This window comes from Rana temporaria, chromosome 9 (assembly GCF_905171775.1).
Source record: "Rana temporaria chromosome 9, aRanTem1.1, whole genome shotgun sequence".
NCBI classification, from domain to species: domain Eukaryota; kingdom Metazoa; phylum Chordata; class Amphibia; order Anura; family Ranidae; genus Rana; species Rana temporaria.
The window spans coordinates 40,926,876-40,942,427 of NC_053497.1; the positions used below are offsets into that span (position 1 = coordinate 40,926,876).

General features: G+C 45.9%; 1 protein-coding gene across 1 annotated transcript in view; it reads right to left on the reverse strand.

Annotated features, from left to right (window-relative positions):
- The window catches only part of EXOSC5 (exosome component 5), a 38,551-nt gene that overhangs the window by 16,127 nt on the left and 6,872 nt on the right, over positions 1-15,552 (reverse strand). The window contains exons 2-3 of the mRNA XM_040323263.1: positions 12,500-12,613; positions 9,876-9,997 (exon numbers count right to left, since the gene is read on the reverse strand). Of these exons, the coding sequence (XP_040179197.1) occupies positions 9,876-9,997; positions 12,500-12,613 (236 nt within the window). The remainder of the gene's footprint in view (positions 1-9,875; positions 9,998-12,499; positions 12,614-15,552) is intronic.

Genomic DNA, 15,552 nt, shown 5'->3' on the forward strand with positions numbered 1-15,552 from the left:
TCACTGCTACAAGACACCACAAAGTCAGAGACACAGTGAGTAACACTACCTGTGATTAGAGTTGCCATTAAAAGTCCCCACTACAGTTCTCAGATGGGCAGCTGACCTTGATCAAGAGCACCTAAGTTGACTGATCAGAACTCCCCCCAGCACTGCCACTTATCCCAACTCCCCCAACCAGGGAGTAAGATGAGGAATAAATATAGAGAATACATTGAAGGGAGAGGAAAAGAGGGGGATGAACAAAGAAAAAGGGAGAGAAAGAATAAGAAAAAGAACAAGAAAGATGGCTAGAGAGATGGATGGGGAAAACAATTCGGACAGAGAGAGATAAAAGGGAAAGAAAAGGAGAACAAAGAGAAAGAGTGGCACATCCTAAAATGTACTATAAGGGGTTTTAATACTGTACAAGTGGAAGGGACTCAGGGAGTGCTAAATGTCCGGGGGTTTGGGGTGCAAATTACTTGTCTTCCTTGGGTGCTGACAACCCACATTACAATTTTTTTTTTTACTGTTAGGGGTCCCCACAACTTGGGAAATTTTATCAAGGGGTCACGCATTAGAGAGGTTGAGAACCACTGCTCTAAAAGGATCCTGACAATCTCAGGACCTGCCCAGATGCCTGACTAGTAGCTGGCTCAGTCTCTCAGCGCCCCGCTGAGAGCTTGAACAAGGCTCAGCCTGCACCAGAGACCTGAGTGATTAGAGGTCTTTGATCGCTCAGTTCTCAGTGTAGAGCCGGCAGGGGACAGCTTCAGCCATCTCGTTGAGTATACAAGTTTTTGTTTGAATCTCGCACCGATCTTTAAAGAAAATTCTGCAAGGTGTCACAGCCGCCTTCCCTTAACCTGCAACCGCTGGGGACCTGAAAACCAGTAAAGATCCGGCCTGGGTGAGAACAGCGCTGGATCCTTTTATTAAAAATCAGCCGCTGGGGCAGGGTCCCATTCACTTGAATAGGTCATGTTGGGTGGTGGTTTTACCTGTAGAGTACATCTTCCCGACTTGCAACCATGGCAGCGTGTACCAACATGGCCGTGTTAACTTCCAGCTTGGCAATCAGGGGGTAAGTTTTGGGTTTAATACTGCTTTAATAATTATAAAAAAAAAAAAAAAATGTTTTTAAAAGCTTGTCTAGGTACACTTACCTGTGTGCAACACTTCTAATACACAAGAATATATCAACCAAACATTTTCTCCTCTTAACTAGGGATGAGCCGAACATACCCGGGTTCGGTTCGCATCAGAACGTTCGAACAGACCGCGGGTTCGCGCGAACATTTAGAACCCCATTGAAGTCTATGGGACTCGAACGTTCGAATTCAAAAACGATCATTTTAAAGACCAATTTTCAATTTAATTTTGGTAAACGTCTTTCAGAACCCGGGTCTTGCCCCAGGGAACATGTATCAATCGAAAAAAATATTTTAAAAACGGACGTTTTTGCGGAGCAGCGATTTTAATGATGTTTAAAGTGAAAAAAAAAAAATGAAAAATTCCTTCAAATATCACACCTGCTGTGTGTCTCTAGTAGTGGCACATGTTTAGAAATGTCCCTGCACAACATTAAATTATTATAAGAACAAAGTAATTTAATACTGGTTGCGCACGTGCTGTGTGGGAACAATATCTCGATTATTTTAGGGGTGGTGGGGGGGGTGGCATTATCTTTTTGGGAAAGCAAAATTGTAGAAAAAAGGGCACCCCTCAAACATACTGTAATTGTAGCGCAACAAAGAGCCACGTGCAAAGTATTGCATCAAAAATTGTTATTAGGCGCCCTTGTTACACAGGGGCATAAAAATGTGTCCGTAGGCGCAACATAACACTGCAACCCCTCCCAATATCTGTAATTGTAGCGCAACAAGGAGCCACGTGCAAAGTATTGCATCAAAAATTGTTATTAGGTGCCCCTGTTACACAGGGGCATAAAAATGTGTCCATAGGCGCAACATAACACTGCAACCCCTCCCAATATCTGTAATTGGAGCGCAACAAGGAGCCACGTGCAAAGTATTGCATCAAAAATTGTTATTAGGTGCCCCTGTTGCACAGGGGCATAAAAATGTGTCCGTAGGCGCAACATAACACTGCAACCCCTCCCAATATCTGTAATTGGAGCGCAACAAGGAGCCACGTGCAAAGTATTGCATCAAAAATTGTTATTAGGTGCCCCTGTTACACAGGGGCATAAAAATGTGTCCATAGGCGCAACATAACACTGCAACCCCTCCCAATATCTGTAATTGGAGCGCAACAAGGAGCCACATGCAAAGTATTGCATCAAAAATTGTTATTAGGTGCCCCTGTTACACAGGGGCATAAAAATGTGTCCATAGGCGCAACATAACACTGCAACCCCTCCCAATATCTGTAATTGGAGCGCAACAAGGAGCCACGTGCAAAGTATTGCATCAAAAATTGTTATTAGGCGCCCTTGTTACACAGGGGCATAAAAATGTGTCCGTAGGCGCAACATAACACTGCAACCCCTCCCAATATCTGTAATTGGAGCGCAACAAGGAGCCACGTGCAAAGTATTGCATCAAAAATTGTTATTAGGCGCCCTTGTTACACAGGGGCATAAAAATGTGTCCGTAGGCGCAACATAACACTGCAACCCCTCCCAATATCTGTAATTGTAGCGCAACAAGGAGCCACGTGCAAAGTATTGCATCAAAAATTGTTATTAGGTGCCCCTGTTACACAGGGGCATAAAAATGTGTCCATAGGCGCAACATAACACTGCAACCCCTCCCAATATCTGTAATTGGAGCGCAACAAGGAGCCACGTGCAAAGTATTGCATCAAAAATTGTTATTAGGTGCCCCTGTTACACAGGGGCATAAAAATGTGTCCATAGGCGCAACATAACACTGCAACCCCTCCCAATATCTGTAATTGGAGCGCAACAAGGAGCCACGTGCAAAGTATTGCATCAAAAATAGTTATTAGGTGCCCCTGTTACACAGGGGCATAAAAATGTGTCCGTAGGCGCAACATAACACTGCAACCCCTCCCAATATCTGTAATTGGAGCGCAACAAGGAGCCACGTGCAAAGTATTGCATCAAAAATTGTTATTAGACGCCCCTGTTACACAGGGGCACAAAAATTAGGCCTTAGGCCACGTGCAAAGTATTGCATCAAAAATTGTTATTAGACGCCCCTGTTACACAGGGGCACAAAAATTAGGCCTTAGGCCACGTGCAAAGTATTGCATCAAAAATTGTTATTAGACGCCCCTGTTACACAGGGGCACAAAAATTAGGCCTTAGGCCACGTGCAAAGTATTGCATCAAAAATTGTTATTAGACGCCCCTGTTACACAGGGGCACAAAAATTAGGCCTTAGGCCACGTGCAAAGTATTGCATCAAAAATTGTTATTAGACGCCCCTGTTACACAGGGGCACAAAAATTAGGCCTTAGGCCACGTGCAAAGTATTGCATCAAAAATTGTTATTAGACGCCCCTGTTACACAGGGGCACAAAAATTAGGCCTTAGGCACTGGTGGCGGAGCACAGAAAAACAAAATTTCTTACTAGCTAACAGCATGAAAAGTGAGGAGGAGAAGGATATTCCATCAGCAGCACAACAGGACAGTCACTCAGCATCAGCAGTCTCAAAGGGATCTGATATTTCAACACAAAATTCTTATTCAGTAACATCAGCATCAGGTGCTTGGTAGCCGGTGTTGATCCAAGCCTGATTCATTTTGATGAAGGTCAGTCGATCAACAGAGTCGGTGGAGAGGCGTACCCTGTGATCGGTCACAAAGCCTCCAGCAGCACTGAATGTACGTTCTGAAAGAACACTGGATGCAGGGCAAGCCAGTAGCTCAATTGCGTACTGTGCAAGCTCTGGCCAGTGATCCATCCTCAAGACCCAGTAAGCCAGAGGATTTTCCGTGGGGAAGGTGTCCAAGTCGGATTTTGCCGCTAGGTATTCCCGGACCATGTAAACCAGACGCTGGCGATGGTTGCTGGAACCGGTCAGACCTTGGGGCTGCGGACTAAAAAATTGTCTGAACGCATCGGTCAGACGGCCACCTTCTCCACCGCTCCTTCTCTGACTCACCGAAGCCTCAGCAAGACGTTGTCCAGGGCCAGGTTTTGGTAATCCCCCCGGTTCTGGGAACGCATTGCACAGACCCTTCTGCAAGGCCTCCCGCAGTAGTTTCATCTTCTGCTCCCTCTGCGATGGCAACATAAGATCCGTTACCTTACTCTTGTAACGTGGATCAAGGAGAGTTGCCAGCCAGTAATGATCCCTCTCCTTGATAGCACGTACACGAGGATCCTTACGCAGGCTTTGCAGAATCAGGGAGGCCATGCAGCGTAGGTTTGCAGAGGCATTCGGGGCACAGTCCTCTGGGTCACTGAGGAGGACAGGATCCTCAGCCACCTCATCCCAGCCACGTAAAAGTCCACGTGTTCCTTGGGACTGTAAATGATCCCTTGAAGACTGCTGCTGTTGATGCTGAGTGCTAGGCTCCACCTCCATGCTGCTGATACAATCCTCCTCCTCCTCCTCCTCCTCCTCTTCCTGTGTTCCAGGTGGGCAAGCAGGAACAGTGTCTGGATAAAGGGGGCCTTGAGAGGTAAGGAAGTCCTCCTCTTCCTCCCACTGTTCTGCCTCAAGGGCCCTGTCCATTATTCCACGTAGGGTGTGCTCCAACATGTGAATAAGCGGGACAGTCTCACTGATGCATGCACTGTCACTGCTCACCATCCTCGTGGCCTCCTCAAATGGTGACAGGACAGTGCATGCATCCCTGATCAAGGCCCACTGGCGTGGTGAAAAAAACCCAAGCTCCCCTGAGCCAGTTCTGCTGCCATATTGGCACAGGTACTCATTGATGGCCCTCTGCTGCGTGTGCAGCCGCTGCAGCATGGCCAACGTAGAGTTCCATCTGGTGGGCATGTCACAGATTAGGCGGTTCTTGGGCAGGTTGTATTCCCTCTGGAGGTCTGTCAGCCGAGCAGTGGCATTATATGACCTCCGGAAATGCACACAGACTTTCCTGGCCTGCCTCAGGACATCCTGTAAGCCAGGGTACCTGCCCAAGAACCGCTGCACCACCAAATTGAGAACATGCGCAAAACAGGGCACATGGGTGAGTTTTCCACGTCGCAGGGCAGAGAGGAGGTTGGTGCCATTATCGCTGACCACCATTCCAGGCTTCAGCTGGCGTGGCATCAACCACCTCTGAGCCTGCCCCTGCAGAGCTGAAAGAACCTCTTCCCCAGTGTGGCTCCTGTCACCCAAGCACACCAGCTCTAGGACCGCATGGCATCTCTTGGCCTGCATTCCTGCGTAGCCCGTCGTACGCCTACGGAGCACGGCTGGTTCTGAGCCAACATCACCACAGGAAGAGGCCACAGAGGAAGAAGAAGAGGAGGGGGTGGAGGAGAGAGGTGTGTCACAAGCAGTTGTAGTGTTTTGGAGGCGTGGTGGTGGAACAACCTCCAAAACTACTGTGCCTTGACCTGCGTCCTTCCCAGCTGCCAGCAGAGTCACCCAATGGGCCGTAAAAGACAGGTAACGTCCCTGTCCATGCCTGCTGGACCATGAGTCAGCGGTAAGATGCACCTTACCACTGACCGCCCTGTCCAGCGAGGTATGGACATTGCCTTCCACATGCCGGTAGAGAGCCGGAATCGCCTTCCGTGAAAAAAAGTGGCGTTTGGGTACTTGCCACTGAGGTACTGCACATTCCACAAACTCACGGAAGGGGGCAGAATCTACCAACTGAAAAGGTAGCAGTTGAAGTGCTAGCAATTTTGCTAAGCTAGCATTCAACCGCTGGGCATGTGGATGGCTGGGAGCGTACTTCTTTCGGCGCTGCAGCAGCTGGGGCAGGGAAATTTGTCTGGTAATATCAGTAGATTGGCCGGATGTACTACCACTACTACGTTGTGACACACCTATTTCTACACCTTCGGTGCAGGCTGCAGAGAGGACTAGGGGTCTAGTGGGGTTTGAGGTCACAGAAGGGCAAGGGGAGGACCGCTTTGGTCTTTGGTGTGGGTCTTTCTGGTATGCCTGCCAACGAGCTGCATGGCAGGTCGACATATGTCTGGACAAGCATGTGGTGCCCAAGCGGGTGATGTTTTGGCCACGCGAGATACGCTTGAGACATATGTTGCAAACAGCAAAGGTAGCATCTGATGGACAGGTTTCAAAAAAGGCCCACACCAAAGAACTTTTGCTGTACCGTTGAGACACAGCAGCGCCACGTAATGCAGTTGGTGTACTGCCCTTAAGCTGACCCCTGGAGGGCTTCCTGCCTCTTTGAAGATGTGCCTGTGCCTCGTCCTCTTCCTCCTCCTCCTCTCTCCTACCAGGCACCCAGGTAGAGTCAATGACCTCATCATCCCCTCCCTCCTCATCATCACTGGCGACAACCTGGCAGTATGCTCCAGCTGGGGGAACATCACTCCCAGATTGTTGTCCCTCTCGGCCACCCCCTCTCCCTGGGCTCACATCAATGCCTTCCTCTATCAGTGTTCCGTCATCGGAGTCTTCAAAACGCTGTGCATCTTCAGCTAGCATGTACCCAACACTGTGTTGAAACAGTTCGGGGGACTCCTCAGGAGGACACGGTGGGACTAGGGAAGGATTGTGTGATCCCATTGTGCAGAGGGTAGAGGACGCCTTGGCAGCTGCTTTGCCAGACAAACTATAATCAGTCTGTGTGAGAGAGGATGAGGAGGATGAGGACGGCTTGGTCATCCACTCAACTAATTTCTCAGCATGTTGAGGCTCAACACGGCCAGCTCCCGAAAAGAAGGACGAGCGGCCACGGCCACGTGCTGAAGAGAATGCACCACATCCATCACCAGCGTTACCTCTAGATGCAGAGCCTGCTTGCCCTCGTGACTCTCTGCCTCTCTTTGTCCTTCCAGCCATAGTTATGCGTTCAGGTGTTATGTAACAAAATAGTCGCTGTCACACCGACTGCGTTCAGATGGTATTAAACAGCAACCACACAGTAAGAGCGACTTGGCTCAAGTGTAAAGTAACAAAATAGTCGCTGTCACACCAACTGCGTTCAGATGGTATTAAACAGCAACCACACAGTAAGAGCGACTTGGCTCAAGTGTAAAGTAACAAAGTAGTCGCTGTCACACCGACTGCGTTCAGATGGTATTAAACAGCAATCACACAGTAAGAGCGACTTGGTTCAAGTGTAAAGTAACAAAATAGTCGCTGTCACACCAACTGCGTTCAGATGGTATTAAACAGCAACCACACAGTAAGAGCGACTTGGCTCAAGTGTAAAGTAACAAAATAGTCGCTGTCACACCGACTGCGTTCAGATGGTATTAAACAGCAACCACACAGTAAGAGCGACTTGGCTCAAGTGTGAAGTAACAAAATAGTCGCTGTCACACCAACTGCGTTCAGATGGTATTAAACAGCAACCACACAGTAAGAGCGACTTGGCTCAAGTGTAAAGTAACAAAATAGTCGCTGTCACACCAACTGCGTTCAGATGGTATTAAACAGCAACCACACAGTAAGAGCGACTTGGCTCAAGTGTAAAGTAACAAAATAGTCGCTGTCACACCGACTGCGTTCAGATGGTATTAAACAGCAATCACACAGTAAGAGCGACTTGGTTCAAGTGTAAAGTAACAAAATAGTCGCTGTCACACCAACTGCTTTCAGATGGTATTAAACAGCAACCACACAGTAAGAGCGACTTGGCTCAAGTGTAAAGTAACAAAATAGCCGCAGTGACACCAACTGCCTTTAGTTGCTATTAAACAGCACGCACGCAGTAATAGCGACTGCGGTCAAATGCGATTTAACAGCACGCACGCAGTGACACCAACTGCCTTTAGTTGCTATTAAACAGCACGCACGCAGTAATAGCGACTGCGGTCAAATGCGATTTAACAGCACGCACGCAGTGACACCAACTGCCTTTAGTTGCTATTAAACAGCACGCACGCAGTAATAGCGACTGCGGTCAAATGCGATTTAACAGCACGCACGCAGTGACACCAACTGCCTTTAGTTGCTATTAAACAGCACGCACGCAGTAATAGCGACTGCGGTCAAATGCGATTTAACAGCACGCACGCAGTGACACCAACTGCCTTTAGTTGCTATTAAACAGCACACACGCAGTAATAGCGACTGCGGTCAAATGCGATTTAACAGCACGCACGCAGTGACACCAACTGCCTTTAGTTGCTATTAAACAGAACGCACGCAGTAATAGCGACTGCGGTCAAATGCGATTTAACAGCACGCACGCAGTGACACCAACTGCCTTTAGTTGCTATTAAACAGCACGCACGCAGTAATAGCGACTGCGGTCAAATGCGATTTAACAGCACCACGCAGTGACACCAACTGCCTTTAGTTGCTATTAAACAGCACGCACGCAGTAATAGCGACTGCGGTCAAATGCGATTTAACAGCACGCACGCAGTGACACCAACTGCCTTTAGTTGCTATTAAACAGCACGCACGCAGTAATAGCGACTGCGGTCAAATGCGATTTAACAGCACGCACGCAGTGACACCAACTGCCTTTAGTTGCTATTAAACAGCACGCACGCAGTAATAGCGACTGCGTTTCTGTGCAATTCAATAGCCCAGTTGCATTAACAGCGACTGCGCTTCTGTGCAAATAAATTGCACACGTGCAGTAACAGGTAATGCGTCTGTGTGTGCAATTAACTAGCACACGTTAAATAACACAGAATAATTATATTTAAAGTAAATCCCTAATGCAGGCAATACAACACGTTAGAGCGCTGCATGTAGAACAATCTCCTGCCTGACAGATAATAATAGATAAACTAGCTGAGCTGTACAGTTTATAAATATATTGACAACGCCTAAGGATGTGAATATATTCTCTACAAACTGTACTTTTAACTATACTGACTACACTTCCTACTCTATCTATCTATCTATCTATCTATCTATCTGGTTAAGACACTGTGTCTCTATCTCTCTATCTCTCTCTGTCTGACTGACTGATCTTCTCTAGAACCGCCAACACACTACACTAGGCAGCCGTGCAGGCTGCCTTTTATAGTGGGGGGCGTGTACTAATCCCCCTGAGCCATAATTGGCCAAAGCCACCCTGGCTTTGGCCAATTATGGCTCTTCGTTTTTTGAGCGCTGTGATTGGCCAAGCATGCGGGACATACAGCATGCTTGGCCAATCATCAGCGCTCAACGCCCCAGTGAATTATGGGACGTTTTGCGTCACTCGAATTTGGCGCGAACGACCCGTTTTGTTCGAGTTTCGACGAACGATCGAACGACCGATGTTCGAGTCGAACATACGTTCGAATCGAACGCGGAGCTCATCCCTACTCTTAACCAATATGGAGCGCAAATAATAATCCGAAATATTTAATGGTAACCCAAGTGAAGTTTCTGCTTTTAACATATTAGCAATGCTCCTGTTACAGCATTAGCAGTCTGTGGCTGTTCTCACGTAATGCCCGGAGTGGCAGAGGAGAAGAAGAGAGATACTAATAAAATATTTTAGGCTAATGATTGCTGAATCTCAGAATATGTCCATTGCTGCTCTTGATTATTCTCTCTAAGTTTATGACCTCAGGGACCCGTAAATCTTCAGATTCTTTCTGCACTGTATCAATAAATTGCTAAAAATAATCGAGACAAACGAGGAACTGGCAGCTGGAGGAAGAAGGTTCACCCACAGTGGAAGACATTAAAAGGAATAAAACATTGTGTGAATAACAAGGGGAGATGGACTAATAAGTAATTGAAAACACTGCAGACGCTCTACATAAGGCTTTAGGAAAGGAAAGTGTGCCCTCTAGTGGCTGGATACAGAAATGATGGCTCAGACAAAATCAGCATTAGCAAAGGATACAGAACCGGCATCATTAATGATCTGTAGTACAACAGTGATCGATGTTCGGGGGTGCAGGGTGCCTAGAATTACAGACTCGCATGTCTCTCGAATTAACTGCTCCTGGTTCTTCTCTTGTATTGCTGATTTGGAAACAACATGAAAAAGTTAGAAAAAGTACATAGTGGAGTCAAACCATGTGATCCTTCTTATTTTCATTACCAGATGAGTCAAAGTGGAACAAACTTGCTGAGGACTACAAACACTTCCAAACAGAATGTACTCATTTCCACCACAATTACAAAAGGACCCGATTTAAAAAGAGATTTATTTTAAAGGAAATCTATGGTCACCGCATACATTTCCATTTTAGAACATCAGCATTGTAATAACAATTTAATTATTTTATTTTTGACAATCCAATATACACCCATCTAATACTGAGTAGTTCCCAATTTTGTCGCCTAAACAGTTCTGACCCATCAAGGCATTGAATACACTAGACCTATGACTGTAGACTGTGATATCTGGCACCAAGCCATCAGTAGCAGCTCTTTTACACCATACTTGCATGAAAACGGATGGGAACCGACGGGAGAACCACTTAGATTACACTTGCAGAGACATTCGTTGTCATGCAGGTTTATGTCCCCTAATCACACCAATGTTGATGTCATGTCCATTTTTCTGTAGAGAAAAGGTATGCACGTGATACCAGTGTTGTGGGGTGAACAGGGCACATAGAGAACATCTTTTTTTTGTGCCCTTGCAGAACGTGTGCAGAAAAACTGACGTCTCTGCACCATGGGGTGAACGAGGCTTTAAGGGCATAGTAAAAGGCAATTTTTTTTTTTAAACTACAAAATGTCATACTCACCTGCTCTGTGCAGTGGTTTTGCACAGAGCAGATCCAATCCTCGTTTCGGGTCCCTCGTCGGCACTTTTGGCTCCTCCCTCCTGTTGAGTGCCCTCACAGCAGGCAGCTTGCAATGGGGGCACCCGATACCCGATACCAGACAGAAAAGCTTCCTATGTGCCAAAAGTCTGTTCTAGGACCCGAATTTGCCCAACTTAAAGTGGAACTAAACCCCCAAATCCTTTTCAAGGAATCTGCCATCTTGGACTCTGATTTGTCAGTTATGACACCAGACATTTGATGGTTTGACAGTTTGGTTGAGAGTACATGCAAATGTGACAGTTAGGCCCCATACACACAAATTAGATTTTCTGCAGATTTTTGTTTTGAGATTTACCAAAACTATGTAGTGCAAGGGCCAGTCTGAGTGCATACAAATTGAAACTCTTAAGGTTTGACCTCATATTGTATGGTTTTGGTAACTCTGAAGACAAAAATCTGCAGAAAATCGAATAGTGTGTATGGGGTATTAGCATTCCTGGCATTCTGGAAAAACAACTGGCTTTTGAAACCGTTAAATCAATGGGTTTAGTTCCACTTTAAATAAAGGTAACAAGACGCATTTTGTGGTGGCAGCTCCTACAGCAAGTAAAACTTTACATCATGGGTGCTTTGCCTCTGGCCCTCCAGCTGTTGCGGGACTACAAGTCCCATCATGCTTCTGCCTTTGGTAGCAATTCCTATAACTGTCAGCCTTGCAATGCCTGATGGGACTTATAGTTCTGCAACATCTGGAGGGCCACAGGTTGAGCACATATGCTTTACATGCACCAGTAAAATAGGAATGGTAATATGTACCTCTCCTACGGCACCAATGCTTCTCTGTTCCTGAAAGTCAACTTAGAATCTGACACTACTATAAGTGTTGAGTTCCTTGGTTCCCTGCAGCCCTCATGGATCCCTCCTGCTGACCTTGACATCACTACATCACTACACAGTGGTGGCATGAAGGTCAAGAGGAGAAACTAGTCAGAGCAGTGAGCAACTGAGGAGATCAACATTCCCAGAAGTGTCACTTTTCAGAAGATCTCCATTGAATGGAATGGTGATGGAAGGCAAGAGAGCTAAGGTTTCCTCACTTTAAGAATAGTAAGGCCAGCCATATACAGTTCGGATCTTGCTGAACCGGCCGAGATTCGAACCGTTGATGGGCAGGTTGAATGAACCAAGTTGATCGATCAACTTGGGCACAACCAGCCTGTCAGATTCTCTTACAATTATCACTAGCGACTCCCTCCCACCTGGCAGAAGACAATTGCTCAGCAGGAGAGATTCCCCTGTCACCACTGTCTGTGTTGATGGGGAAATTGTGCAAATTCCTTCTTCTACAACCCCTGGTTGCAGGAAACATATTCGCACCATGTAATGCGAGCCTAAGCAAGACCATAAAAACACTGTACTGTGCCCCCTTGGCCAGCAAATGTACAAAGCTGCCAACAAGCTGGCAGGATGAACAAGAAACAAACAGATTCCTTCATCCACATTACACATCATGGAGGGACAAATCTTCAGCTGTGTCTATTGTATTTTTAACAGCTGGCTCAATCACCTGTCAAAATACCCAAACAGCGGCTGCATCTGATTGAATGCAAGTGCTTTTAGGCTGACAATTTTCTGTCCATCTCCTTGGATGTTTCAATTAAGGGATGTCAAGCGGGAGGCGTCCAACAAAAAATAAAGATACAGGCAAAAAAAATAATAGATATGGTCAGGAAAAATGAGTACTTACCAGGTAAACCCACCTTGGGTCTAACCATCACCTCGATGGTGGATTTATCATGCAACTCTCTGCTGATTTTAATTTCTACTGGTCCATAGACTCCAGCCAAGACTGAGGTATCTCCTGTAAAATAAATGAATATGACATTATATGGTATATACCCTCACCAGCCACATCCAGATTGGCCAGTGCCAACGATACAGAACATGGCAAACAAAAACCTTTCTATAGTTTCTAATATTTGGCTGGTTAGATCTATAAAATCTATAAATATAACCTACTAACACATGTGACTAATTTTTGGAAGCTGGAGGAGATAATAAAAAGCTGGGTAGTTGATCCCTTTAACCAGACACACAATAATTTGTCAGTGCTCTGCATGTTTTTTACCGCATTTTGTAATGGAGAGGTGTGAAATGAGCCTACGAGGAGAGCAGTTGGGGGGTGGAAAAAAAATGTGGCTCAACTGCCCCCCCCCCCCAACTGGTACTGGGGGACATTAGCGCAGAGTACAGGAGGATAAGTAGAGCATGGTGTAGAGAGGTCAAAGTACAGTTGGATCAAAAGGGCAGAGCGCAATATACATATATGTGGCAGCAGGGCCTGAATAACAAGTCACTGCATATATGCATTACTGTCTTGTTGTGGGGCACACACAGGAGTCTGGCCTACCGGATCATTTAAAGCACCTGTTCCCTGGCTCATATTAAAGCCCTGTCAGAGCTTAATTTTAAATTCTTTCCTACCACACTATAGCCAAATGACGGCTACAGCTACAGCACAGTTGGCTAGTTCATATGACATCCTCCCGTGATCGTGCTCTGTGATTGCTGTGTAAAGGGCTAATCACAGCAGCCATTTACTACTTGATCATCTGTGTCCAATCACAGCTGATCAAAAGGTAAACACAAGCCATTAATCACCAATCCTCTCCTCATGCCGACAGCGTAAAAAGAGAAGAGCCAGTAATTGGCTTGTGCAAAACCTGCACAGATGTCTCTGAAATCGTGGCCGAAATCGGGACTGAGAAGCAGGAGTGAAGTCGTGTGATTTCAGCTGAACTCGCACAGCTTCATTCCCGCAGCCCAGTGTGAACCTGAGCTTACACTGATAATCAGTGTCCTGATTATCAGTGCAGCCCCAACAGTGCCGCCAATCTGTGACCATCAGTGAAGGAGAAAAATTAACTATAATGAAAAACACCTGTTTGTGCTGCCACCTAATATAAATAATCTTGCAAATGAGGTGAAACAATTGTCAATGTAAAAAAAGAGACAAATAATTCCAAAGAAGAGCACTAATTAATCTACAAATCTCCTAAATATTAGCATTGTAAAATTATCAACATAAAACACCCATACATAATGAAAAAGGTGTCCACATGGCATATCCAATATATATATATATATATATATATATATATATATATATATATATATATATATACTCTACTCCAACATATGCAAATCAATATGGTAATACAGTCCAACTTAAAGTGAAGAAAATATACTGAAACAAAATCTTTCAAAGGGACGTGTGACAATTCCACTCCCTTAAGAATAAAGCTCACCAGATGCTGTTGCCATTCTTGTGTCTGGCAATTATCGCCTTATTAGATGTAATTGAATAGCCGCTTATACACGCCAATCTCCATTCAGATCAATAAAGACACTCTCCACATGTGGGGATAGAAATCGAGACAGAGCCTCCAATAGTGTAAAAATACCTTAAGATAATCGTTTTATTAATCACTTAGGCTGGCTTCACACTGAAGCGTCAGCCGCGGTGACGGTATAGCCGCGCTATTTGTAGCGCGGCTATACCATCGTGTTTACCGTGATATTCGGGCGCTAGCCGTGAGGTTTTAACCCCCGCTAGCGGCCGAAAAAGGGTTAATACCGCCAGCGTTGTGGCGGTATTACCGCGGTATTACTGCGCTTTCCCATTGATTTCAATGGGAAGGCGCGGTATAGGAGCGGTGAACACACCGCTCCTATACCGCGGTAAAGATGCGGCTAGCAGGACTTTTGGAGCGTTCCTGCTAGCGCATCGCTTCAATGTGAAAGCCTTCGGGCTTTCACATTGAAGAGTACAGGGCATGATTTTTCATGCGGTATAGCAGCGCTATTTTTAGCGCTGTACCGCATGAAAAACGTCCCAATGTGAAAGGGGCCTTAAGGACCGGGCCTATTTTTCAAACTCGTTGTTTACAAGTTAAAATATTTTTTTTTTGCTAGAAAATTACTTAGAACCCCCAAACATTATATATATATATATATTTTTTTTCCTAACACCATAGAGAATAATATGGCGGTCATAAATATAATTTGTCACACTATATTTGCGCAGCGGTCTTACAAGTGCACTTTTTTTCTAATTAAAAAATAAGACAACAGTAAAGTTAGTCCGATTTTTTTTATATTGTGAAAATGGTACGCCGAGTAAATTGATACCCAACATGTCAGGCTTCAAAGTTGCACCCACTCGTGGAATGGCGTCAAACTTTTAGGGTCCTTTCACACTAGCGGACCGTTCGTCCGCTCATTACAAGTCCGTTAACAGACTTGTAATGAATCCCTATGGGAACGCGTCCGTTAGCGGATGGAGCATCCACTAGCGTCCGCGTCAGTCGGGATCCGCTTTTCCCGAACGGAAGAAACCCTATTTTTCTTCCGTTCGGCGGAGCGGAACTGATGCAGAAGGACAGACGGTCCGTCTGCATCAGGTTCCCCATAGGGCAGAGCGGAGCAGAGACAGGGCGGTCCCTGCACTGTGTGCGGGGACCGCCCTATCCGCTGACAGCTGAGCGGGGATCCCCGCTGAGCCGACGGAGACACACGGAGCGGACCCAGAAACGGTCCGCTCCGTGTGAAAGAGCCCTTACCCTTAAAAGAGTTGTAAAGAAAAACAAATGTTCACCTTAATGCAATCTATGCATTAAGGTAAAAAACCATCGGATTAATCGGCCAGTAACATAATGGGGTTACAAAAAACTAAAATTAGCCCTTTAAAGTACAAAAAAGAAAATCGCTGCTGTAAATATTACTTTCACTGTCCCACAG